This window comes from Mesoplodon bidens (genome assembly GCF_964165515.1).
Source record: "Mesoplodon bidens genome assembly, chromosome: 4".
Lineage (NCBI taxonomy): Eukaryota > Metazoa > Chordata > Mammalia > Artiodactyla > Ziphiidae > Mesoplodon > Mesoplodon bidens.
This window is the reverse complement of record NC_138160.1, coordinates 149,284,642-149,309,563: the sequence shown is the minus strand read 5'-3', so window position 1 is coordinate 149,309,563 and position 24,922 is coordinate 149,284,642. Positions and strand designations below refer to the sequence as shown.

General features: G+C 44.8%; 1 protein-coding gene and 1 pseudogene across 2 annotated transcripts; both read right to left on the bottom strand.

Annotated features, from left to right (window-relative positions):
• Positions 1–1,177: 1,177 nt before the first annotated feature.
• On the bottom strand, positions 1,178–2,176 carry LOC308617025 (heterogeneous nuclear ribonucleoproteins A2/B1-like; annotated as a pseudogene). Its single transcript has one exon. The product of its transcript is annotated as a heterogeneous nuclear ribonucleoproteins A2/B1-like (transcript).
• Positions 2,177–5,502: 3,326 nt separating this feature from the next.
• Positions 5,503–20,208, bottom strand: LOC308617021 (uncharacterized protein). Its single transcript, XM_081233674.1, has 4 exons — positions 20,087–20,208; positions 12,428–12,554; positions 11,205–11,382; positions 5,503–10,799 (listed from the first exon to the last, which is right to left on the bottom strand). The coding sequence occupies exons 1-4, from the start codon at positions 20,087–20,089 to the stop codon at positions 9,545–9,547; spliced, it is 1,563 nt and encodes a 520-aa protein (XP_081089800.1). The 5' UTR covers positions 20,090–20,208; the 3' UTR covers positions 5,503–9,544.
• Positions 20,209–24,922: the final 4,714 nt, after the last annotated feature.

The window sequence follows — 24,922 nt, the reverse complement described above, 5'->3', positions numbered from 1 at the left end:
AAGCATACAGACAATGTGTTTGATAGGCCACAAACAGGCCGTTTTAGTTAGCATAAAATTCGAGTTAAATCATGTATAAGCCCGAATAACTTCCCCATACCTCAATAGGTGAAAATTTCATCAGCTTGGTGATCTCCAGTGTCAGGGCATGGCCCAGGGCAAGGTCATGGTGGAAACTTGCCCTTTAAGAACAAAGACTCAGTGACACCACCATGTGCAATGCAGGGTCAGGCTTGGTCCATGTGTGACCTTTAACAGCAGGAGGCTCTGCCCTTAGTCCAAGCTCCCACCGCTGGGGCTTGAGGTCAGCTACCCAAGGCCCAGGGAGCTTTACCCCATGGGAAGTCAGACCCTGAGTCCCCAGTCTCTCTGCAAGACTGGTCTCAGCACAGCCACTGAGATGTCACAGTTCTCAGGTGTGCATTTTATACTGCAGGGAAATTTATGTCAGATCAGCTTTTAGTTAGTCTCTGTGAATTTTGAAATGTAAAAAGTTATATTTCCTTTTTTACACTGTATAGTGATGGTTGGACAGCTGTGCAATGTACAAAAAGTCAGAGTTTTACACTTAAAAGTGTGAACGTTATGGTATGTGAACTGTATACTCGTTTAAAAACAAAGTATAAGGCCATTATAGCCATGATAACCCTACCTCTTGGTCACCACTAAAATACTTTCTGTCTGGGAATTCCCTGGCAGTCCAGTGGTTAGGGCTCTTCAGTTTCACTGCTGAGGGCCTGGGTTCAATCCCTGGTGGGGGAACTAAGATCCCACAAGCTACAAGCCATGGCCAAAAAAATTCTTAAAAAAATTTTTTTTTTCTGTATTTGGATTTACCTAGTCTGGACATTTTATATACCTAAATGAAATCATACAATATTGGTCTTTTGTGTCTGGCTTTTTTTCCTCAGCATATTTTCAAGGTTTCATTCATGTTGCAGCATGTGTCAGAGCTTCCCTTACTTTTTATGACTATTATTCTCATCCTATGTACAGGTTATGCTTTGTTTATCCATTCAGCCACTGATGGACATTCGGGACATTTCCATCAGCCACTGATGGACATTTAGGACATTTCCACCTTTTGGCTATTGTGAATAGTGCTGCAACCAGCATTCATGTACACATATTTGAGCATCTGTTTCAGTATAGGCAGGAGTGGAAATGTTGGCTCACAGGGTTAATTTCATGTTTAACTTTTTGAACTTCTAGAACTTTGGACTTCCTGCATTTCTTGTCTAGACAAAGCCTTTCTTACTTCTGCATTATGACCATTGATGGTATGGTATTTCTGCAACACAGTCTTATCCACAGGATCATGCTCATCAAAAGTAACAAACCCAAAGACTCTTTTCTTTCCAGACTGCCTATCAATTATCTCAATGGTATCAATTTGTCCGTATGCCTCAAAGTAATCTCTAAGATAATGTTCCTCAGCATCTTCTTTAATTTCACCTACAAACAGCTTCTTCACAGTGACATGAGCCCCTGGCTTTCCAGATTCCCCTCTTGCAAACAGCATGTTTTGGCTCAACCGCTCTCCCATCCGTTGAACGAGGTCTGGCAGCCATGGCAGCACCAATCTCAGCCATGGATGAAAAAGTTACAAAACCAAATCCTCTTGATCTTTTGCTTGCAGGATCCCTCATTACCACACAATCTGTAAGTTTTCCCCCATTGTTCGTAGTACTTCTTCAAACTTTCTTCTGTCGTTTCAAAGCTCAGGCCACCAATAGTTTACGGATTTGTTCCTTTTCTCTCTCCATCGCGGACTCACTCGCTTCATCCCGATTTCCCGCAGCCGAGCGAGATGAGAGAGATCTCCGCGGACGAACACGAACCGGAATCGTCCCCGCGCTGTAGTCAGAACTGCCGCTGCTCTAGGAGCACCTCCACTCTCTGGACCCGTTGCTACTGCTACTGCCGCTAGAGCCGCCGCTGCTGCTTTTCTCCTTGACAACACTTCTGGCCATGATTCTAGCCATCCTAGTAGGTGCAAAGTGGTTAGCTCATGTGGTTTTGACATGCATTTTCCTGATGATTAGCGATGTGGAGAAAATTTTCATCTGTTTATTGGCCATTTGTATATCACTCTTGGACAAAAGTCTATTCAACTCCTTTCCCATTTTTTAACCGGGTTGTTTGCATTTTTATTATTGATATGCAAGGCTGTTTAATGTGTTCTGGATAATAAAACCTTATCACATGTATGATTCCCAATATGTTCTCCCATTCTGTGGGGTGTCTTTTCACTCTCTTGATAGTGTCCTTGGATGCACAAAAGATTTTACTTTTGATAAGGTCCAGTTTACCTATTTGTTTCTTGTGTTGCTAGTGCCTGTATTCCTGTCTTACTGGTTGTTTGGCCTGAGGCGTTCAGCACTGGAGTTTGCAGGCAGTTGGATAGAGCCAGGTGTTGGTGCTGAGATGAGGACCTCCGGGAGGCCTCACTCCAATTAATATTCCCTGGGGTCTGAGGTTCTCTGTTAGTCCAGCGGTTTGGACTCGGAGTTCCCACCATAGGAGCTCGGGCCCGACCTGTGGCCTGGGGACCAAGGTCCCTGCAAGCTGCGTGGTGTGGCAAAAAAAAAAAAAAAGAAAGAAAGAAAGAAAAAAGGGAGCAGTACAATATCAAAGAACAAAAAACAAAATAAAATTAGAAAGATGAAAAATATATTAGGTAAAATAAAAATATAATTGAAACAAACAGTCGCTGGGGGTTCCTCCCATCCCCTAGGTGTCTGTGGTCCCCCACTGGTGCCTGGTAGGTGCCCTAGTTGTGCGGAGACGCGAATTCCACATCCCCCTAGTCCGCCATCTTCCCTATGTGAAGTTTTAAGTGATAACTGTTTTATGCTAGATCTATTTAGAATAGCTTACCAATTTTGAGGGGGTAATTTACACCCTTAGAGTTTGCTACATTAAACTGAATGATGGGAATTCATTGAATGTCTATGTCATTTCTGAGTAAGATAAAATACTGAAACATTAGTTATTCAATACTAAACAAGCCTAAGTTTACCTACCTTTGCCTTATTATAGAAAACAAAAGATATTTGGATCTATTAATAAGATACTTTTTACTGAATTGGAAAAGAAATATTGGTATAACAAACAGTTCACAATTGCTTACTTCTTAGTTTCACTATAAATTAAGGTTTCTAAAACTACTAAGACTAATAAGGAAGACATCCTTGTATGCAAGAAAATTAAAAGAAAAATGTATAAGGAATGGGAATGCATTTTGTGGGAAAACGAAGTGACTTTGTCCTAAAGCCAGTCATTTCTAAATAGGAAAGAAAACAAAGGACAAGTAAAATGGACATAGAAAGTTGTAAAAGTTTTGTGAAAAAAAAGGAATCTTTAGAAAGGATTTTTTTGTGTCATCAGGACTGGCTAAAATTGGAATAAATTTAGGTGAACAAGTTTTAATATGACAAGTAAGTTAGTGCAAAAGTAAAAATTGTTTTTTCTGTCAAAAGAACAAATATTTTTTCTAGTGGTCTGCTCGTGATAATAAGAGACTATAAAAGATGGACATGTTTTGTCAAAATAACCACTATGTTCAATGTTGTCTTTATGAGTTCTTTTGTTTTAGATACCTCTTACAGCTTTAATTTTCTATTAGCCTTTTGTAATGAATTTTTAAGAATTTTTTTTTTACTTTGGAGGGCCCTACATGCCAATTAATCCCATTCTGTTTGTTTCACATGGAAGCCCTCACTTTTCTTTTTTTTTCGCGGTACGCGGGCCTCTCACTGTTGTGGCCTCTCCCATTGCGGAGCACAGGCTCCGACGCACAGGCTCAGCGGCCATGGCTCACGGGCCTAGCTGCTCCATGGCATGTGGCATCTTCCCGGACCAGGGCATGAACCCATGTCCCCTGCATCGGCAGGCGGACTCTTAACCACTGCGCCACCAGGGAAGCCCAGAAGCCCTCACTTTTAAGTGCACTTTCTTTGTAATTCTTAAAAATTTTTATTATTTTAAAATTTTTTATTAAGTGCACTTCTTAAATGATCTTATCTAATTAGAATGTTTCTTATAACAGCCACTGTAATGCTATGTTTTAATTTCCCTGAGGAATGGCAGCAGTTTGGTAGGACCCTAGCTGCAAATGGAGATTAATATACATTTCTGTTTGGCCATATTTTGGGGCTCCCAAGCCATGTTCTCAGGACACAAAATTTGTAGGTTGTGGTAAGATTTTGCCATTTTTACAAATATTTATAGCTTCTGGGACCACAGTTCCTAACAGGTGTACTGGAAGGTAGGCATGCTTATTAACCATGTGGATTTAAGGATCTTATTTATGTATGTATGTACGTATGTATGTACCTTTCTTTCCTCCCTCCCTCCCTCCATTTCTTTCTTATACTTTCGGTCACTTGGAGACAAACTAATACCTAAAAGGGACATGTCACTCGGTTGGAGACTGTGGTAGTTTACAATGTACCACACTGCATAGAAATTTTCTTGAGTTTGGCAAGGGACCTTGTACCATTTCAACCCATTCTGTGACCAACTTATCCCAACATGGGAGTCTTTGAGTTAGGTGGCAAGTGTTCTAACAGTTCTTAAATTCTTGATCTGTGACCACCAACTTTTGTGGCTTTTTGGTTTCTGAGATCCATGTTAGCAGTAGCCTTTATCTCTACAAAACAAGATAAACATGTTCACCAAAACAAACCAGCAGCAACCAAGACACACTGCTGCAGAAGTCCGAGTACACCATCAGCAACTCCCAGCATGGGGGACTTCCCTGGCAGTCCAATGGTTAGGACCCTGCACTTTCACTGCAGGGGACACAGGTCCAATCCCTGGTCGGGAACTAGGACCCAGCATGCCTCAGGGCATGGCCAAATTAAAAAAAAAAAACCCAGCATGGACTAAATAAGGAGACTCCAGCAAATGGAGTCAATAGACTGGAACTGAGGAAAGGACTGTATCAGCAACCCCAGTAAAGGGGAAATGCAGGGTGCAACTTGCAAAAGGGATTCCAAACAAGCAGGAGATTGCAGACTGAACTAAGAACTAGGGACTAGGGTTCTGGATGGAATCATCTTCCAGCTCAAGCTGACCCCCTAAACCCTTGACTGGAAAGTCAATTCGATTGGGAGTACAACAGAGAGCAGAGCTCAGAAATGAGAGGAACTTATCCACAACCCTCAGAAATGGTGAGAAAGACAGTGAACTCAAAAAAAGGTTTGCTGGTACCACGCCTGTGTGTGTGTGTGTGTGTGTGTGTGTGTGTGTGTGTGTGTGTTTTAATTATTTATTTATTTTTTGGCTGCGCCACATGGCACATGGCATGTGGGATCTCAGTTCCCTGACCAGGGATGAACCTGTGCCCCCTGCGGTGGAAGTGCAGAGTCTTAACCACTGGACCACCAGGGAAGTCCCCCACGCCTCTGTTTCTGGTCATCTCTGAATACTGTTGGAAAGTCTTTGATCCCACTGCTGCCACCAAATCTGTTAAATAGCAAAAATTCACTGAGTAAATTTAAAGATCAAATTGGCTTTATTGAACAGTTGAACAGGGCAGCATCCCATATGGCAAGTAGAAAGGCACACCAATGAGCTTCAGAACAGGAAAGGTTTTCAAAAGTGGAAAGGAAATTATTAGCAAAGAATGCATGGTTTCAGGCAATGCCGCCCTCCTAAGGGGGACGGAGGGGGCCTATCAAGGGGATTACCTCACTAGTGCTGAGCAGGAAAACCCAGATTGACTGGTTAAAGGTCACGCCCCTGGGAAAGACTGAAAGTGCAATTTGGCTAGGTAGTAAGTTTTGGCTTGCTGACATGGGATTGAGCACAGGTGACTACATTTTGGGCCCGATGTCTCCTTTTTTTTAACACCTGATGTCATAATCCATAAAGGACAAGGAGGCTGCTGTCACACCCCCCACATCCCACTTGGGTTTATGCCCCATCAGAAGCCCCACCCTGCCTTCTCACAGTTACCAATATCCCAAACTTTTAGAAATCATTTCCTTTCATTTACTTTTAGTTTCATCAATAATTTTTCCTGTTTTATATTTCAAGTAAATAGAGTCAAATGGTATGTATTTTATATCATGTCTTTTTAAAAAAATATCAGCTTTAACAGTCCACTTTTAAAATTTTATTTATTTTTTTATTTTAGCTGCGCTGGGTCTTTGTTACGGCACAAGGGCTTCTCTAGTTGTGGCACTCGGGCTTAGCTGCCCCTCGGCGTGTGGGATCTTAGTTCCCCAACCAGGGATCGAACCCACATTCCCTGCATTGGAAGGTGGATTCTTAACCACTGGACCACCAGGGAAGTCCCTATCAAGTGTCTTTTATTCAAAAATGTTTTCCGTCCACAGCTTGGTAATTTGTGCACTTTTATTAATCTATTTTTATGCTTGTAGGACTATACCATTTTCATGTACCGATTCAACTGTTAGGAGCTTTTTTTTCCCACATTTTTGCCATTGGGACCAATGTTTGTAACAACATTCTCTTACAATATGTATTTATTTTTTTAAATTTATTTTTAGTTTTTGGCGACACGATGGGGCATGTGGGATCTTAGTTCCCAGACCAGGGATCAAACCCACACCCCCTGCAGTAGAAGCTCAGAGTCTTAAGCACTGGACCGCCAGGGAAGTCCCTAAAGTATTTTTTAAATTGTAATAAAATCTAATAAAATTCTCATAAGTTTACCTTCTGCCTTAGTATGCCCTGATCTCATCTTCATCTCAGCACACTCCAAGTTCAACTCCTTACACTCCACCAATATTCTTCTCCATTGCCCATGACCTACATGTCAGTTGATGGCAATACCATCATGCCAGTTTTTCCTGCACAAAATAATAGAGCCACTCTTGACTCTTCCTCTCACCCCACCTTCAAGCCATCAAGAAATTCTGATGGCTCTTACTTCAAATTACATCCGGGCTCCAACCTGGCACATCACTGCCACTGCTACCAACCCCATCTGATCCACCACCTTAAGTGACAACGTCTTAGAGTCTATTCTCAGGTAACACAGGGACTTCGTAAAGCTGCCTCATCTGGCCACTTTTAGGCTCTATGTCACTCATGGCCAATGTCAGTGCACCACGGCAGGTCAGTGCATCAGGACATGATGTGCCTACCCACTGCCATTGCTCTCCTCTCACCTCTGCTGTTCTTGCCACCAGCTCACTCTGCTCCAGAAACACTGGCCTCTGGCTGTCCTTCAAATATCCAAGGCCCACTCCCTCCTTAGGAACTACATTAGTCTGCTTGGGCTGCCCTAACAAAGCACCAGAGACATGATGGTTTAAACAACAGAAACTTATTTTCTCACAGTTTAGGAGGCTGGCCGTATGAAATGAAGTGGTCAGTAGGGCTGGCTACTTCTGGAGGCTCTGAGGCGGAACCTGTTCTAGGCATATCTTCTAGCTTCTGGAGGTTGCCAACAATCCTTCGCATGTCTTGGCTTGTACAGAGATCACACCAATCTCTGCTCTGTCTTTACACGGTGAAGACGTGTCTGTCTCCTGTGTAGGTCTCTGTGCCCAAATTTCCCACTTTTTATAAGGATACACATCATTGGATTAGGACCTACACCAATCCAATATGACCACATCCTGATTACATCTTCAAAGACCTTATTCCAAATCAGGTTGTGTCACTGATTCCAGGTGGACATGAAATCGGTGGTGGGGCGGGGGAGGACACACTACTGAAGTCAGTATATACGTATGTATTTTTTGTGGGGGGCTGCGCCATGTGGCACGCAGGATCTTAGTTCCCTGACCAGGGATCGAGCCCATGCCCCTTGCATTGGGAGTGTGAAGTCTTAACCACTGGACCAGCAGGGAAGTCCCACACATTTGTATATATTTTAATAATCCATTTAGGTATCAACTTCCAGTGTTATCTGAAATAGTTAGTTTACTCTTCCGCTATAATATTCCCTGGAATAAATGAATGAATGAAACTTCCATCTCCATATCCCTCTCATCCCCACTGTGCTACATTCCTTGGTACTACTGTGAAAGGTCAATGAAATCTAAAGGTAGGTATGTTTCTGCTGAATTGTTGTTTCACTGAGGGTAAGGCTGGGAGGTATGTTTCCCAGAATCCCTGTCTTTACGATTCCAGGTTACAATTCACCAACAGCTTAACTCATATGAGATTTGGAAGGCACCAGTGAAGAAATCATTCCTCCCAGGGTTTGGAACCACCATATACAGACAGACCAGTGCACAGGGGCTTGTTGGGCAACCAGGCTGGAGCTCGTGATCACCAGCCAGGTCAATCAAGTAAGTAATCAAACCAGACGCCAACTTTTTCTCTTCCATTTTCTAGGGGTCCTGGCTTCCACATGTAACATCTATAAACCCCCATCATGGATCAGATTCTGTAGCCAGAAATCCACAGGGTTGGGTTCATCAAACATGTCTGATTGGGACTGTTCCACACGGGCAGAGCCAGAAGTCAAAAACCAGTGCTGGAACTCAGGCTCACCAGATTGCCATGCATCTCTGTCTCCTGATGGTACAGAAGACCTGAGAATCATGGTTTCCTCACTTCTGCTTTCCAGACCTCATGCTTCTTCCTCATCTTAAGAACTTTCCTCAGAACCACTAACAGAAGGACTCTGGATATACAGTTTCCCACCTCACCCAAGCTGACAGCACAATTCAGTAGAACATTCTGGACAGGAGCTTTCATCTTCATGCCAGCAAGTTGCACTTCTTAACTCAATTATCATGTCCGATTTCCAACCAAGATCATGGACATGAACAGAGGCCAAATTACAAACATAATAAGATGAGAATGTTATTTTCCAAGACCTTCCACAATTACTAATTTCTCTGAGAAACACAGATATGGTATCTGCTAGCAACAAATAACTTGGAAGACACATCTTTCAGTAATGAAGGTGCAAGGGGAGGGTAAATATTGAGTCAGAAAATTCCAGTATCTGTAACAGTGGGCCAGGAAAGACATTTCAACAATACAGACCTCATATCATGATCACATACTAGGAAGATAATGCAAAGTAAGAATCAAAAACTTTTCATCTAAAAATTATACCAAGTTACACATGAAAAAAAACAAAAACTGAAAACCACTTATCACCCCTGGGTTCAAAAGACATCATAATGGGAATTCCCTGGCAGTCCAGTGGTTAGGACTCTGTGCTTCTATTGCAGGGGGCATGCGTTCGATCCCTGGTCAGGGAACTAAGATCCCACAGGCCGAGCAGGGCAGCCAAATAAAAAAAGACACTGTAATGGAAATGAGGCAAGCTTTATATGACTGTATGATTATTTAAAGTTGGAGATAAAAAATATAAGTAGTACAGATGAAGTAGACATATTGAGATAGTTATTATCTTAAGTATTCAGATCAGCAATATGAGCTAGAAATTAATACACTGGGATCCCTATTCAGGATGAGGCACCTACCAAGGCAAAACCATATTTATCTCTGTTAAAAGATTTCTGTTGTGCTCTGAGTTCTCATGTACAAAGTAAGTGAAGTGCTGAAGGCTTTCCCACATTTTCCCTTTCATAAGTTTCCTCTATAGTGTGCTGCTCACATTACAAGTTTGAAGAGAGAATGAAGTCTCTCCCATGGTCCTTGGATTCAGTTTCTCCCCAGCATGTATCCTCATGTGTCCTCGCAGGTTTGCGGGGTACCAGAAGGCTTTCCCACATCGCTGACATTCGTAGGGCTTCTCCTCACTGTGCATTCTTACGTGCTTTCGTAAGGATGAGGGCCAACAGAAAGCTTTCCCACACTGTGTACATCTGTAGGCTCTCTCCCCACTGTGCGTTCTCATGTGTCCTCGAAGGGAGGCGTGGCGAGTGAAGGCTTTCCTGCAGTGCTGGCATTCGAAGGGCCTCTCCCCAGTGTGCGTTCTCTCGTGTTCCCGGAGGGATGTGGAACAACTGTAGGCTTTCCCGCATTCCATACATTCATAGGGTTTCACTCCGCTGTGCATTCTCACATGCTTTTTAAAATATCGCTGATGCCTGAAGGCTTTCCCACAGTGCTGACATTCATAGGGTTTCTCTTCGCTGTGTGTTCGTGAGTGTTCTCGAAGGGATGAGGAGCAACTGTAGGCTTTGCCGCATTCCGTACATTCATAGGGTTTCATGCCACTGTGTGTTTTCACATGTCTTCTGAAGTATTTGGGACAACTGAAGGTTTTCCCACATTCCTTACACACGTAAGGTTGCTCCCCAGTGTGCATCGTCACATGTTCTCCCAGGGATGCAGGATATCGGAAGGTTTTCTCACATTCCTTACATTCATAGGGCTTCTCTCCAGTGTGAGTTCTCACGTGCCGTGCAAGGTAGGAATAATACATAAAGGATTTCCCACATACTTTACACACATGGATTTTCTGTCCATGGTGACCACTCTCACGTGCCTTAAAGGATGAGGGACAAGCGAGAGCTTTTCCAGACTTCTCACACTCCAAAGGCTGTTGACTACTGCCACTCTTCACGCACCTCTTAGATGCTCTCCCAGCATCCTGATGTTTTTCAGGTTTCTCTACAATGTGTGTTTCCCCAGGAGGATTTAGGCACGAGACACAGCTGCAGCCTTCTCCATGTTCTTCACATGGATAAGGTTTGTGTCCAGGGTGAGATCTTTGCTGATTCTTCTGGAAAGAACTATCCCTGAAGGCTTTTCCACACTTAGTGCATTTATAGGGCTGAATTCCAGTCGGATAACCCTTATGCACAGTAACATGTGTAATCTGGTTCAGGGTTTCTCCACATTGATGACCTTCATTACCTTTGCAGAGATTCTCCACCAAACCATTTCTGTTCAAAATGGGAAGAACCGTATTAGGGATTAATGATTATAACTGATTTCTTCATTAATGATTTACTGAAGGTTGTTCATTATTATTTTCACTATGTATTTGCCATTTTCAAGGAATGGGTATGTTGTAGGCACTGTCTGCATTGTGACAACACGTAACAAGCTTAATGCTCTGGCTGAGGGCTCAGATAGAGCCATAACGTTCTGTGTTTCTTACATACAGGGTTTCCTGGTCGTTGTTTCCAACTGAATTATGTTTCAGATACCTCACATTTATGAAAGTATTCTCTTGTGAAAATTTTCTAAGTACAAAATTGTTTAGCTAGGTTTATACCTTTTCTTTAGTTTCAAGTTAGTCTAACAGTCTGCAGAGATCCACCTTCCCCTATAGCTGTGCCACTCACCTGAAATCCCTCTCCTGAGTTTGGTGACCTCGGATGTTATGAAATATCCATTTTTCTCGAAAAACAGAACAGGAATCATTTCTTGTGCATCTTACTATTTTCTTTTCACGGCATAGTTCATTCTCCAAAATATCCCATTGAGGACTTGATCCATTGGTTTTAACTTGAGGGCAAGAACCTGCAACAGTTGGTAACATAACTAAATCCTCGAGAAAGAAATGGTGGGACAAAGGAAAGAAAAGAGACCATATGCAGATTTCTTTCCATATACTCACCCAAAAATGTAAACAAATTTTATAAAAATGGACATGGGAACAAAGAAAAACTCTGAGGACCCTGGCTACTTGGAACTTTGGCCATCGTACGAAAAATGAGTCAAAGTGGCAGCTTGTTCACTAAGAGATACTTCAAAAAGAATGGAGACTGATGTCGAGATCAATATTTTCAGAAAAGTAAAGTAGGATGGAACTGGGTAAAATGCACATTCCCAAATGCTCCCTTTGTAAGAGGAGCTACAGAAAGACTTCCCAAGTGGGCAAGGATGGATGAAAACTCCAAGAGGGAAGCCAGGTTAATGACAAACATCACCTTCTCAAAGACCGAGTCATGTTTCTAACAGTTATGTCCAAATATCTCTCCCTTATCCAGAACCTTCTCCTCCTGAGAGGTGTGCCCTCCTGGTGATCACAGGCACAGAGACCCTAGAGGAAGCCTATCTCCACTGACCCAGCTGCCACTGGGAGATCGGATGGTGTGTGGCTGCTGTCCTGCTCATGGAGAAAAGCTCCTCATGGGGAGGATGAAGGACAACAAGCCATCCATGAGATGGGCCAATTCTCTGGTCCTCAAGCCACTGACAATGGGTAAGTGTGGGTTTAATTGCAGCAAAATTATCACGTCAAATGTATACCGATCACAGTGTAACTTTCACAGGGTGAAAACCATAATGCTGCTCCTACTGCCCTAGGTGACACTGCAGACTATGCTCACATTTATAAAATTCAGGACCCTCAGGATTTTAATCAAGAGTGACAGAAAGTCAATCAATGCAGTAAACTTTGTTTTCATGGAAAAGCTACCTGACCCTAGGTAGGTTTCATGAAAGGTTGGACTGTGTCTGTCTTTTTTCCAACATGTTCCCATCCTTGTCCCTAATAAGAAAGGACAATCGTAAGAAATATTTGTTCCCTAAAGACTAAGTGCAGGGAGGAAGCCATCCTCACCCACGGAGGCCAGGTTCCTGAAGGTCTCCAGCATCACGTCTCTGTAGAGCTTCCTCTGAGCCGGGTCCAGCAAAGCCCACTCCTCTGCGGTGAAGTTCACAGCCACGTCCTCAAAGACCACTGAGTCCTAAAACAGCCACAGGTTCCGTGTCAGCAAGGCTCCCTCTTCACCCCCATGTGTGGGAGGATGGGGAGGCCGACAGTCGGGAACCGGACTCAATTCCTAGGACTCCTGAGCTTACACTCTTGTGGGAAATGAACACACACAAGCCAATCAAATGCATTTTACTCAGTGATGGTAAGTGCTGGAAACTGAAGCAAAGTGTAACAGCAACACCTGATAAATACTCACACACACATAATTAGAAAGAATTGTTTTTACTGAAAGAGTATATCCTAAGGTATTGTAAAGACTGAAAATTGAAATCATCATTCAGATAACATGGAAATGGATACCTGGCTTGGTCAAAAGTTATTACTACCTTGTCACCTCCAAGAACCGGAAACAGAACGTCAGTGCTGCTGATCTGAATAACGCTTAACTTTAAGGCAACAGCAGCAGGGAGTCTGGTCTAGCCCCCCATATCCGACAGAGGCAGAGATACAACCCCCTGCCAGGATGAGATGGACACTAAGGGTATACAGGCAGTCCAGGGCCCAGGGCCTGACACATCCACTGGGTAAGAAAAGGCCTGGTTCCTCAGGAATCTGTCAAGCCAGCAGGGCCTCTCAAATAAATAACAGAGTGCTCGGAATTCAAGGAAGAGGCCCCACAAACAAGAGCTGTTGAAGGATCTGATGGTAATGGAGTCAAGTTGACTTTAACAGGGAGAAAAAAGAACCGAATTATTATTTTTCGAGAAATATTAGGGACTTCCCTGGTAGCGCAGTGGTTAAGAATCCACCTGCCAATGCAGGGGACACGGGTTTGAGCCCTGGTCCGGAAAGATTCCACATGCCACGGAGCAACTAAGCCCATGCGCCACAACTACTGAGCCTACTCTCTAGAGCCCATGAGCCACAACTACTGAAGCCCACGTGCCTAGAGCCCATGCTCCCCAACAAGAGAAGCCACTGCAGTGAGAAGCCCGCACACCACAATGAAGAGTAGCCCCCGCTCGCCGCAACTAGAGAAAGCCCGCGTGCAGCAATGAAGACCCAACACAGCCATAAATAAATAAATAAATAAATAAATAAATAAATAAATAAATGTTGCAAGCTGACAGTTCATGAAAGATGTAGTTCTAGTACACTATTTTCACACACCTGCCTTAATAACAGGTAGGTCACTCTTCTATGTACTTTATGGAGCTTGTTGAGCTTTTAAAATGGACAAATATGGGAAATAATAAATAATCAGTATTAAGTTAAATGATCTTATTCTAGTGGATGTGATTTTTGTTTTTTAAGGCATATGAAGTGCTTTTCAAACTCTCATCCCAATGGAGCAAAATACCAATGAACAATTATTCCCCAGCAGGATCCATGTTAATGGAATCTCATCGTCAATCAAGTCTTCATCTCGTCTATCTCCTTATCACTGAAGCATAAATTTCTTGAGAGCAACTGAAATACCAGTCTTGGAACTTTTTTACATAATCTTGTCATTCCTTCCTACTGTTCAACGGGGAACTGCTCCTCTTTACTAAACAGATATCTGTGTACACCACTGGGTTGCTCTGGGTCAAGATGTGCTTCATCATGAAAGCTTTCAGGGTGTGTGGAATGGAAGAATATAAAAAACAAATCTGCCCAATGCATTTGAGCAGAAGTGCTGGCTCCTATTTAAAGCCTGTCTCTTAACCTGCATATACCAGGATGGGAGCAAAAGATGCCTTAATATGTCACATGTCATGTGCTGGAGACAATGAAGGTGGTAAATGCCTGTTTATCTTCTGTTCTGTGTTTTTATTATTTTTTTTTACTTTTAATTAATTTATTTATTTTGGCTGCACCACGTGGCACGTGGGATCTTAGTTCCCCAACCAGGGATTGAACCCACGTCCCCAGCATTGGAAGCGTGGAGTGTTAACTGCTGGACCACCAAGGAAATCTGTGTTCTGTGTTTTTAGTTGTTTAACAACTGAGGTCTTCTAAATGGTTTGTCATAAAACCACATTTCAAGTTTTGTTTCTTTTCAGAGAATCTTTTCAAGTATTCAAATGTATTTATCACCCTGATCTCTCAATAATAATAGACACAGAAATCTCTCTAATGCTGACCTGTAGTACATGCTTGATTTAAAAAAACTGTTAATAGGGGAAACTAATAGAGTAAGTTTCACCAGGAAAAAAATATTGTAATAGAAGAAAACATTTACCTTTATTCATTGCTCAAATGTTTGTGCATGTCATGCCCCAAAAGAATATGAAAATAATCACAGAATCAGATTTTTAGTAAGTTTCCTGTATACAAACTCATAAAAATAAATCTTGGTGTATTTTGAATCACTAGAAACAAGCAACTGAAAAGTAAAAATTTTCAGGACTTCCATGGCAGTCCAGTGATTAAGACTCCATGCTTCCAATGCAGGGGGTGAGGGTTCGATCCCTGGTTGGGGAACTAAGATCCCACATGTTGCACGGTGCAGCCCCCCCCCCAAAAAAAGTAAAAAATTTAAATATTAGGCTTTTAAAACTAATTGCTACAAAAAATAATTTTCTTTAAGTCCTAAATTATGTCTAATTAAGGATATAAGCTGATTTGTGGATAAAGTCCAAAATGTTATCAAACGACACCACAGTAAAATGAAAGAAATGGAGAGATGGGCACATTCTCAGTAAGGAGACTTGATGTCACCATGACGTCAGCTTCTCCCAAACAGGTCAAGAGTTTAAGAAAATTCCACTGAATCTTCAATTCCACTGAAGATTTGCTTTGGGTTTTGTTCTGGGGGTTGTTTCTGTTTTGTGTGATCTTAAGAAAAACTACTTTTAAAAACTGAAATGGAAGACAAACTTCTAAAATAGCCAAGACTTTCTACAGAACAAGGTGGTGGGATTTTCCCTAACAGACATTGAAACTTCTTAAGCTGCAGTGATTAGGACAGGATGGTGTTAACAGAGGGCTGGACAAATACACCAATGGAAAAAAACCACAACACACTGAAACAGACCCACATGTTTTCAGCACGTGGATCTACACCAGAGCACTTGATGCTGGGCAGGGGCCAGATGATGACACTTTGATGGGGCAGTAACCACTGGATATCTACAGGGGAATAAGAAATCTTTTCCCTTATAACTGCATGTACAATAACCAATTCACTGTGGGCTTAACTATGAGAGACGAAAGTAGAACACATTGAGAAGTTACAGGAAAATGCATTATGACTCGACAATCGGGGGAGTTTTCTTATAGAGGAATAATAGAGTAAGCTACAAAGGAAGATGGAGAATGTCAAGTCTATTAAAGTTAAGACGTGTCCATCAAATAGAATAGAGAGAACTGATGAACCACAATCTGAGAGAACATATTTGCCATACCGAGAAATGAAAAAGGTTGAATGTCCAGAGTATGTAAAGAAAGTATAATAAATCAGTAATTATACAAATGAATTACAGGTAAGAAGATGACTGAAAATTATTTCACAGAAGATGAACACCACGTATAAGAAGTGCTCAACCCCAGTGGTTAACAGGAAAAACCAATATACAATCACAAGGAGATCTCACTTTGCATATTATGATGGACAAAATTAAGCTGGATACTCCTGAGCCAGGCTGGAACCTGGGAAGCTTTGCTGCAGTGTCTGCAACTGGACAACCATCTCCTCCAGCAACAAAATACAAAGAAACTATAAGGGACTAAAAAAACTGCATGCAGGCTTGGGGCAAATTAGGAACAAGAAGATATAAAAAGACCAAACATCCAACTGCCACTTCTGAGGAGTCCGGAGCAAAAGCAGGGTATTGCCCATGCGCCTGGCACACAGCACCACCAAGGGGGTGGGCATGCCACTCAAGCCACCCCTCCGGCACAGCTGCTGGACTAGAGCCCCCCCCACCCAATATAAGAGAACGCAGCTCACCCCCACCCCCTCCTCAGAGAGTGAGCAAGGAAACCTGTTGCTTGTTTTCGCTCCCTCCTGCTGCTGCAGGAGCCCCAATAAAGCCTTGATTGGAATTTCATGTCTGGCCTCTTATCAATTTCTGTTGATTCAAGTCCAAGAACCCTGGTCAGTAATACTCCAAGTGCTGGAAATGGCGTAGAATCAACACTAGACTCCAGCCCTCCATCCACACTTCCTAGCATTTTGAAAATATCCATAATCGACAATCCTTCAATTTTCCTTCCACATTTAAAAAATTTATATTGCATTGGCATTTGGAGACAAAAATCAAGGAGTATAAATAATAGCACTGCTGATAAATCAAAACTAACCATGAGACAACCCAAGCCCCACAGAACTGGATGGAGGATACCACCTGGTGACTCCCTTCCTCTGAAACCAGCACATGGGAAACAGACTGGGGCCAAGAACCACGTAGAAGCATTCTGTGTGCCATTACTGGTGTGGTACGGGTCATATTCACTTATTGCAGATTCAGCAGAAGCAAAATCAAAACGCTGCTTGGTGATGAGGGACAGGTGTAAAGCTGCAAAGAATACCAAAAAGACCAGGACGATCGGCACCCTGGGGGCCTGCTCACTGGGAAGTGCTACCAACTGACCAAGGGAATAAAAATCTACACTTCAAAAGTCTTCAGTACTCACACTGAGTCACATGACACAAGATTCCATCAAAGAAACAAAAGGGAAGAGCAGCCAAGTGTGAGCCGCTCAGATCAGCAGCCTGCTGCCCACGGTGCACAAGGAAGCCCCAAGTCAGAAGATCAAAGCCATCCGAGCTGGGGGGCTGGGATCCCCCTGCTGACACACAGCCTGGCTGGGCGCCCCCAGGGCAGGGGAAGGGACTGAGCGCCCGAGCTCACTGTGGAAATGCCCCCTCCTGAGGACCTCAATTCTCACCCAAGAGGAAACACTCAAGTTGAAGTTCTGACCCAGAGAAGCTCTCCAGTTCATCAACCCTCTCAGCAGCAGCTGAGCCCAAGGAGCCTTCCCTAAGTCTGACCTTCACAGACTCACTCAGGGTGCACACATCACACTCAATCCACCAACTCCTTGGATGAGGCCAAAAGCAAAGGTCAGGAAACAGCTGAGGGCAACACAACCTCGGCTGACAAACCACCCCCAGCCCTTCTACAGGTGGATCCCTTACCCCATGCTCATGCCATTAACGCCTCCTTCTGTGGTGGTTCTACGGTCTGGAGGCTACATGTGTGGGGAGGGGTGGCAGCAAGGGCCCAGAGCACCTTCCTTCACCTCCCTCACAGGCTCAGCTTGTCCCCGCCCCAGGTGATGCATCTACTTCAAGCACCGTGGGTCATTTACAGGAGACAAAGACCCCTGTCTCAGTGTGTAAATGAGAACCTGCAGGATCACTGCTTCCTCCTGCGTTCACTGATAATGTAGGAGAGGGAAATTCTAGGGCACCTTTATGGTTTGAGCAACAGGTTACTGCTCACCACTTTCAGAAGACAGGCATCAGTTCACTAATATCCTCATGATGACAAGCTGTAACTCATCTAAAAAGAAGTGAGCAAGTCTCAGTAGCACTGGTCAGATGCCACAGAATTTCCATTCATCTCTGTTGTCCAGGTAATAACAGTTAGTGGACCAGATTCAGACAGTGTCAGAACTCTGCACCCTGCATGGTAGAGTCACTACGATTCCTATGAATCTTTTTCATCAGCATCTCCATCCATTTCGCATGAAGGGGTGGGACTGCCTGCATTTCCTGCAATCCTAATGGAAGTGAAAACATTTTCTGTACTGAGACACTTCTCCCCAGAGGCATCTGGGGGCCCAAAGGCCCAAAGGCCCAGAATAATACGAGTCAGCAGGAAAGGGCCAAGACCTGAGATGCTTACTACCCTCACTAAAGAGAAGAAACCAGGCAGAAAGAATGCAGAATTTTACACTTGCTGAAACCGGAAGCTGGATTAGGGAAAGGAAGCTATTAGTGCTGACCCAGAGGACCCAGAGGAGGCAGCTCACAGGTGTCAGGGGACAATGCTGAACACTCCCTGAGCCCTGTGCTCCTGGAAACTTCGATGGAAGGTGAAAGGACCCCCCACCCTTTGGTCTTCTGGAAGACGGCAGGCTGCAAGAAACCACCCCCGTGCCCCGTGCCCCACCTGACTCAGATAAGACTCACACGGAGGCCCCCTGTTTATCCAGGACAAGGCCAGACGCAGTCCCCTCAAAGCCCCGTCTCCACCTCATCAGTGATTAGCGGAACGGTTCCCCCCACTGACCAAGCAGAACAAATGCTTGTTGGCCAAACTTTGGTTCAGCTCCTCTCCTTCCCCCTGACCAGGCCTCACCCCAGCCAGCTGACAGACCCCTAAGGACAGGCTGGCCTCAGGGCTCTGCTATCTGAGCATCTCACCTGGTCCCTCCTGGTGTTGTTTAAGCCTCTGTGTAAAAGAAACTCTTTGCCCAACTCTTGAGACGCTTGCAGATCTTGGGGTCAGATATCCCCCTTCCTGCAGAGCCCCCTGTGCCTCGTGCAGCAGACCCTTCTCCCCCTGTAGGAAATCACTTGAATGAAAGTCTGCCTTTAGGAAGTTTGGATTTTTATTTAACACTGGCTTGACCCAGTGTTCACAATCACCCATTTCTTACCCAAACTCTACTTAGGCTCCTGTCTACCCACAGGCCCCTGACTTTGGGTCACCACTCCCTCCTCCCGCCCCCCACTGAGAAGCACTGAGCTGCAGAGCAAACCCTCCCCCCGGCCCCCCTCCCCGACCCCGGGCTGAGAATGCGCTGACCGCAGGGACGCCCCATTCTGTCAAACAGCCTTGCTCTCACCCTCCTCACCCATAGCCCTTTTCTGTTTAGTTTGAGACCCTGGCACATTTGTGGGATCCGAGGCCTGTCCCTATTCCAAGTCTTTGGAATATTAAAAACAAGACCACAGCCCCAAACGGAATCGGTTATGCTAAGTCCCAAATCACCAGAGACTTAATTACAGTTTCAGCCTCTCCCAGAAACGGAACCTGAAACCAGTCAGTCAGGAATTACCTGGTCAGCACAGTGAAGTGATCTGCCTGACAGACCCCTGCCCTCCGTAGAGTAACCTGGCCACAGACAATCCACTTTTCGCTACTTTCTTTGTCCCGTTCCCTCTGCCTATGGAAGACTTTCATTCCGTACAGCTCCTGGCAGCGCCCTTATAGATATGCTGGATGGGAAGCTGCCAGATTCATGAATTGTTGCATACAGCCAGTAAGAGCTTCAAAATGTACTCAGTTGAATTTTGTTTTTTAACGGGAATAAAGTCTCTCCTTACCCAATAAGGGTTTGACTTTATCTGTCAGGTCACGGCGGGTTCCCTCACCCCCGCCCCTGACCACTGCCCGGGCCACCCGGTCCTCCCTGGGACCCCCAAGGGACGCATACTCAGGTCGGGACTCCCCTGCCCCCCACGAGAGGACGGGAAAGACAGGACGCCGGGACCCCACCCCGCGGCCGAGGGGGAGACTCGGGTCGGAATCCAGGGGAGCGGGCGCGGAAGACCCGGGCCTGCCTCAGCTCCCAGGCGGTCCTAATCAGCCCCTTCCGGTCTCTGGCCCCGGCCCGCGCACTCACCATCTCCGCCCAGGTCCTGGGTGTCCAGGGCGTCCTCCCGCGGCCCCACAATCTAGGCCGGTGACAGCCACAGAAGACTTGACACCTGGGTCCGCGCCCTGTAAGCGCGCAGGAGCGCCGAGATCCACCTAGAGCGACGCTTGCGCGGGCTGGGAGGGCTGGGAGGGCTGGGAGGGCTGGGAGGGCTGGGAGGGCTGGGAGGGCTGGGAGGGCACCCACCCCAACCCTGATTGGACGGAGCTCCGGGCCTCCGCCCTCTGATTGGACGGTGCTCCAAGCCCTCCCCCCCGGGGCTTCCGAGTGTACACTACTCCGTGACCCGCCCCCGCCACCCTTTAGAAAAGGACTCCAGAACCGGCCCCCGCATTCCTTGATTGGATTGTTCTCCGAGAACCGGCGCTCTGATTGGACGGTACTCCAGTCACTCACCCTATTGAGGACTCAATGTATAGAGCGAGGACAAGCTTCCGGGTTCTGATTGGACAGTTGTTCAGACCCTCCCCGTCCCTCCGCCCAGTTTCACGGGCTCCACCCTAGCGCTTCTGATTATTTCCCGGGCCCCGCCCCCGTCTCCCTTGATTGGACAGTGTTATAGTCCCTAAGGCCTCAGTGATAAGCTGGGACCTTGGTCAAGTTCCCAAGCTGGGCAGAAGTGCGGTTTTTGAGCCCGGGGCGTAGGCTCCCAGCAGAACTTGTTCCTGGGCAGGCGGACGCGGACCGGGACGTCCTGAATCAGTTTCCCCGCGGAGAGACCCTTGTCCAGAGTCGGGACTGGACAAGATGGGCCGGGAGAGGCTGGTGACCTCCAGGGTCAATGGTCGACCCGGGGTCAAAGGTCACCATGGGTCTGTGCCCTTTCTTTAAGAACAAAGAAACGTTCGCCTGTAAGGCAGGATCCGGCCGGGTTTGACGTGTGACCTTTGACACCTACCGCCCTCCTGACCCGCCCGCATATCTGGGCTTGACCAAGTTCTCTGTGTCCCATTTCTTACCCCACAGCATCAGGCTCCCTCCCCACAGGAGGGGGGTACCGTTGGGTCGCCCCCACATCTGAGCAACCCTGAGGTTCAGAGCAAGCCCTTGGTCAGCTTCTCCAGAGAACAGGCCTCCTAGGGAGCCCTGTCCAGTCCAGCCACACTGACCCGCAGTCCACGCACCGTCCTCACTCGCCCAACTTCCCTCCTCCCCTCCTCACACAGACTGGAAAAGCCCTTTTCTTTGTGGCTGGAGAGGCTGACACATCGCTGAGATCCAAGCCTCAGCCCCGTTGCAACAATCTTTGTGAATAAAGTTTCTCTAAGTATAGATTAGTTTTTTATTAAACATACTTTTATTTTTTCGGCTGCACCATGGGGCATGTGGGATATTACTTCCCCTACCAGGGATCGAACCCGTGCCACCTGCAGTGGAAGCACGGAGCCCTAACCACTAGAACGCCAGAGAATTCCCATAAACATACTTTTAAAATGATGAATCCTGCAGCTTCCTGAGAGCTTGGTTCTAGGGCCATTTTGCCCAGGGTGATATGGCACTGGGATATCCTTTCCCAGTGGATACCCATTTGGGTTGATGTGCATCCAATTTTTGTGGCTCTATGGTAGAGCCATAGCGGCTGAGCCACTTGCAGAATTCAATGGCAATTGTGGGCCTGGGAGCTTGACTTGCAAATACCTTTCAAATCAAGGTGCACAGCTAGCAAAGGTGATGGCAGCCTCTCTGAAACTGCCATCATTGGACTTAACTGGCACAATTAAAGCCTCAGTTATGGGTGGCTGAATCTAGAAGCTCCCAACAGTCCAAGGTGTTGCCCAGAAGGATGATGAGATGGTTCTGTTGCAAATAGGTTTTAAATCATATGACCAGATTTGGGTGTATGTGGTTCATAAGGTATCAGGTTGTTTGCCAATTAAAATACATGTGGCTGAGGTTGGAACTCCAGCACTAGCCTGCAAGGACTTTAGTCAATAATAATGTATCAGTGATAAAATAAACAAGGTCCTACTGTCTAGCACAGGGAACTGTATTCAACATCCTGTGATGAACCGTAATGGAAAAGAATATGAAAAAGAATGTATATATATATATATATATATATATATATAAAACTGAATCACTTTGTTGTACAGCAGAAATTAACACACTGTAAATCAACTATACTTCAATAAAACTAAAAACCTTAAAAAAAAAGATTGTGATATTCCAAACTCAACCTCCATAGCTTTTATAACAACCATTCAAATTAAAGAAAAGGTAGTTAAAAAAAGAAAGTCCCTGCATCTCTCAGTATATTGATGGCAATACCAACTTCTGAAATTCCTCCATGAGTGAGGTGTTGCTTCAGGCTTACTATCTTAAGGAACAGTTCTAGAAGCATCTCTTTGACCTTTCCCCAACAATACCCCTCAAGGAAACCAAAATGGTAATTTTAGTGGTTAGTAAGTGTATCTATTCCTACAATCCATCCTGGGCCTGAGGAACTAATCTATGTTCGTTATCTTTATAGAGCATTTTGTAATTTATGATTTTGTAAGTTTCTGTGCACAGGCTTTGCACATTTTTCTTGGACTTTAACATTTTGCTTCTGATTTATAAGCGCTTTTAAAACTATTAATTAGGGTTTCTCTGGTGGTGCAGTGGTTAAGAGTCTGCCTGCCAATGGAGGGGACACGGGCTCGAGCCCTGGCCCAGGAGGCTCCTACATGCCACGGAGCAACTAAGCCCATGCGCCACGACTACTGAGCCTGCGCTCTAGAGCCCGCCAGCCACAACTGCTGAGGCCCGTGTGCCTAGAGCCCGTGCTCCGCAACAGAAGCCACTGCAATGAGAACCCCGTGCACCGCAAGAGTGGCCCACGCTCGCCCCAACTGCAGAGAGCCACCCGCGCAGCAACGAAGACCCAATGCAGCCCAAAAAAAAAAACCTATTAATGATATTGCATTTTTTGCTATGACAGCATTGAAAACATTTCCAAGTTATTATGTCTTTCATCATTTATGACGTTTTTACTTTTTTTTTTCAAATCTTGTCATCATTCTATTTATAGTTTTACTTTGGATGTCGTGACTTTCACTCCCTAAGTATACAGAAATACTTACTGATGTTTTCTTTTCGTTTTTTTTTTCTTTTTAGCTGCATTGGGTCTTCATTGCGGCACGTGGGACCTTCCTTGTGGCACACGGGATCTTTCATTGCAGCGCCCAGACTCTTTGTTGCAGCATGGGCTTCTCTCTAGTTGTGGCACATGGGTTCCAGAGCATGCAAGCTCAGTACTTGTGGCACACAAGCTCTCTAGTTGCAGTGCACGGGCTTTAGAGCACAAAGGCTTAGATGTCCTGCGCCATGTGGGATCTTAGTTCCCCAACCAGGGATAGAACCCGTGCCCCTGCAGAGGAAGCGTGGAGTCTTAACCACTGGACTGCCAGAGAAGTCCCTATTTTTTTAAGTTTAAATCTTTATCCCATCTGGAATTTATCTGGATGTAGTAGAAAGAGGGCTGAGATTGAATCATCTCTTGCCATAAATCATCATATACAGTATTTTATTATATTCTTGTGTCTGTTTATAGACTCTCAAGGGTGTATATGTTCATTCCAAGATTTCTCAACAATGGCACGATTGTTATTTTGAGTCAGATAATTCCTTGTTTCTGAGGGCCATTTCAATTATTTGTATTCATTCGTTATTTTAACTGGTAATCTGATCAGAAGTTCTTCCTCATTCTTCATTTACATTTGCCTACCTACTCCTTGCACTACTTTCAGAAATTCTTTTATAATTATCTTATTATGAGGCATAAAGTGCTTCTTGATGCAAATTTGGTTGGAAATTTCTCTCAATTTTATGGCTAGGTTTAGAGAGACCTGCATCTTTGAACTGAGGAGTCTTCAATATCACCTCCAATCACAATATTTATTCCTATCCTTTATAGGGCTCATTGTCTATTCTGACATGATCTTATAACAGATTAAAGCAATGATAAATAATTGAGGTGAAAATAGACATATTTGTTTGGTTGCTCCTTTCAGTCAGAAGTCCTACTGATATCAGTTCCTCTTCACTTCCTGCTCTCAAACACCTTCAATGAGTAGCAGCCTGGCCCGGCAGTCATTGCCTAAAATCGATCAGAGAAAATTTAGTAATAATAATAATAATAATGGCAGTGTCTCTAGCAGCTAAGGTTGTGAAATAAGGCCATAGACTTCTTTCCAATAGTGCTGAAATTACGTCGGGGAGACAGACAATAAGCACCAAATAAACTCACAGAAAATGAGGCGTATAAATGCAAGAGAGATTCCTCTTAGAGCAATTAACAAAAGGAGAGATAATGCTTGGGGGGGGGGCTCCTCAAAAGGTCACGTGAGAGAGAGACCTTTACACTGAGACCAAGGAGTAGAACACGAGGTGCCTGACTGTGGGGAGAGAGAGGAGGGGATGTTTTCTTCTTACGGGGAAAATGTCACTGATTTTTTAATTGATGGATTAGATCTGCAGAATGGAGAGAGGGTGGTGCTGGGCCCCTGCAGACCTATGGCAACAGAAGCTGGGGGAGAGGGGTGCCTCCGCCCAGATTTTAAACAAAATAACGGAGGGAAGGGCATTCCCTGGCAGTCCAGTGGTTAGGACAGGGCGCTTCCACTGCAGGGGGGATGGGTTCCATCCCTGTTCCGGGAACTAAGATCCTTCAAGCCACGCGGCCAAACAAAGGGAAAAAAATAGAGAAAATAACGGAGGAAAGGACAAAGAATATAAATGGAAACATTGACAAGAAAAATCCTGACCGTACGCTAAAATGATAGAAATGAAATCTTATATAAACAAACCAGAATCAGATCTAAG

Bases quoted from the DNA above. Each gene is read 5' to 3' on its own strand.
- LOC308617021 (XM_081233674.1), bottom strand. The intron at 11,383-12,427 runs GTGAGGATGGCT...CAACTGTTGCAG, and splicing joins CAGGAACCTGGCCTCCGTGG to GTTCTTGCCCTCAAGTTAAA. The intron at 10,800-11,204 runs GTGAGTGGCACA...CATTTTGAACAG, and splicing joins ACTCAGGAGAGGGATTTCAG to AAATGGTTTGGTGGAGAATC.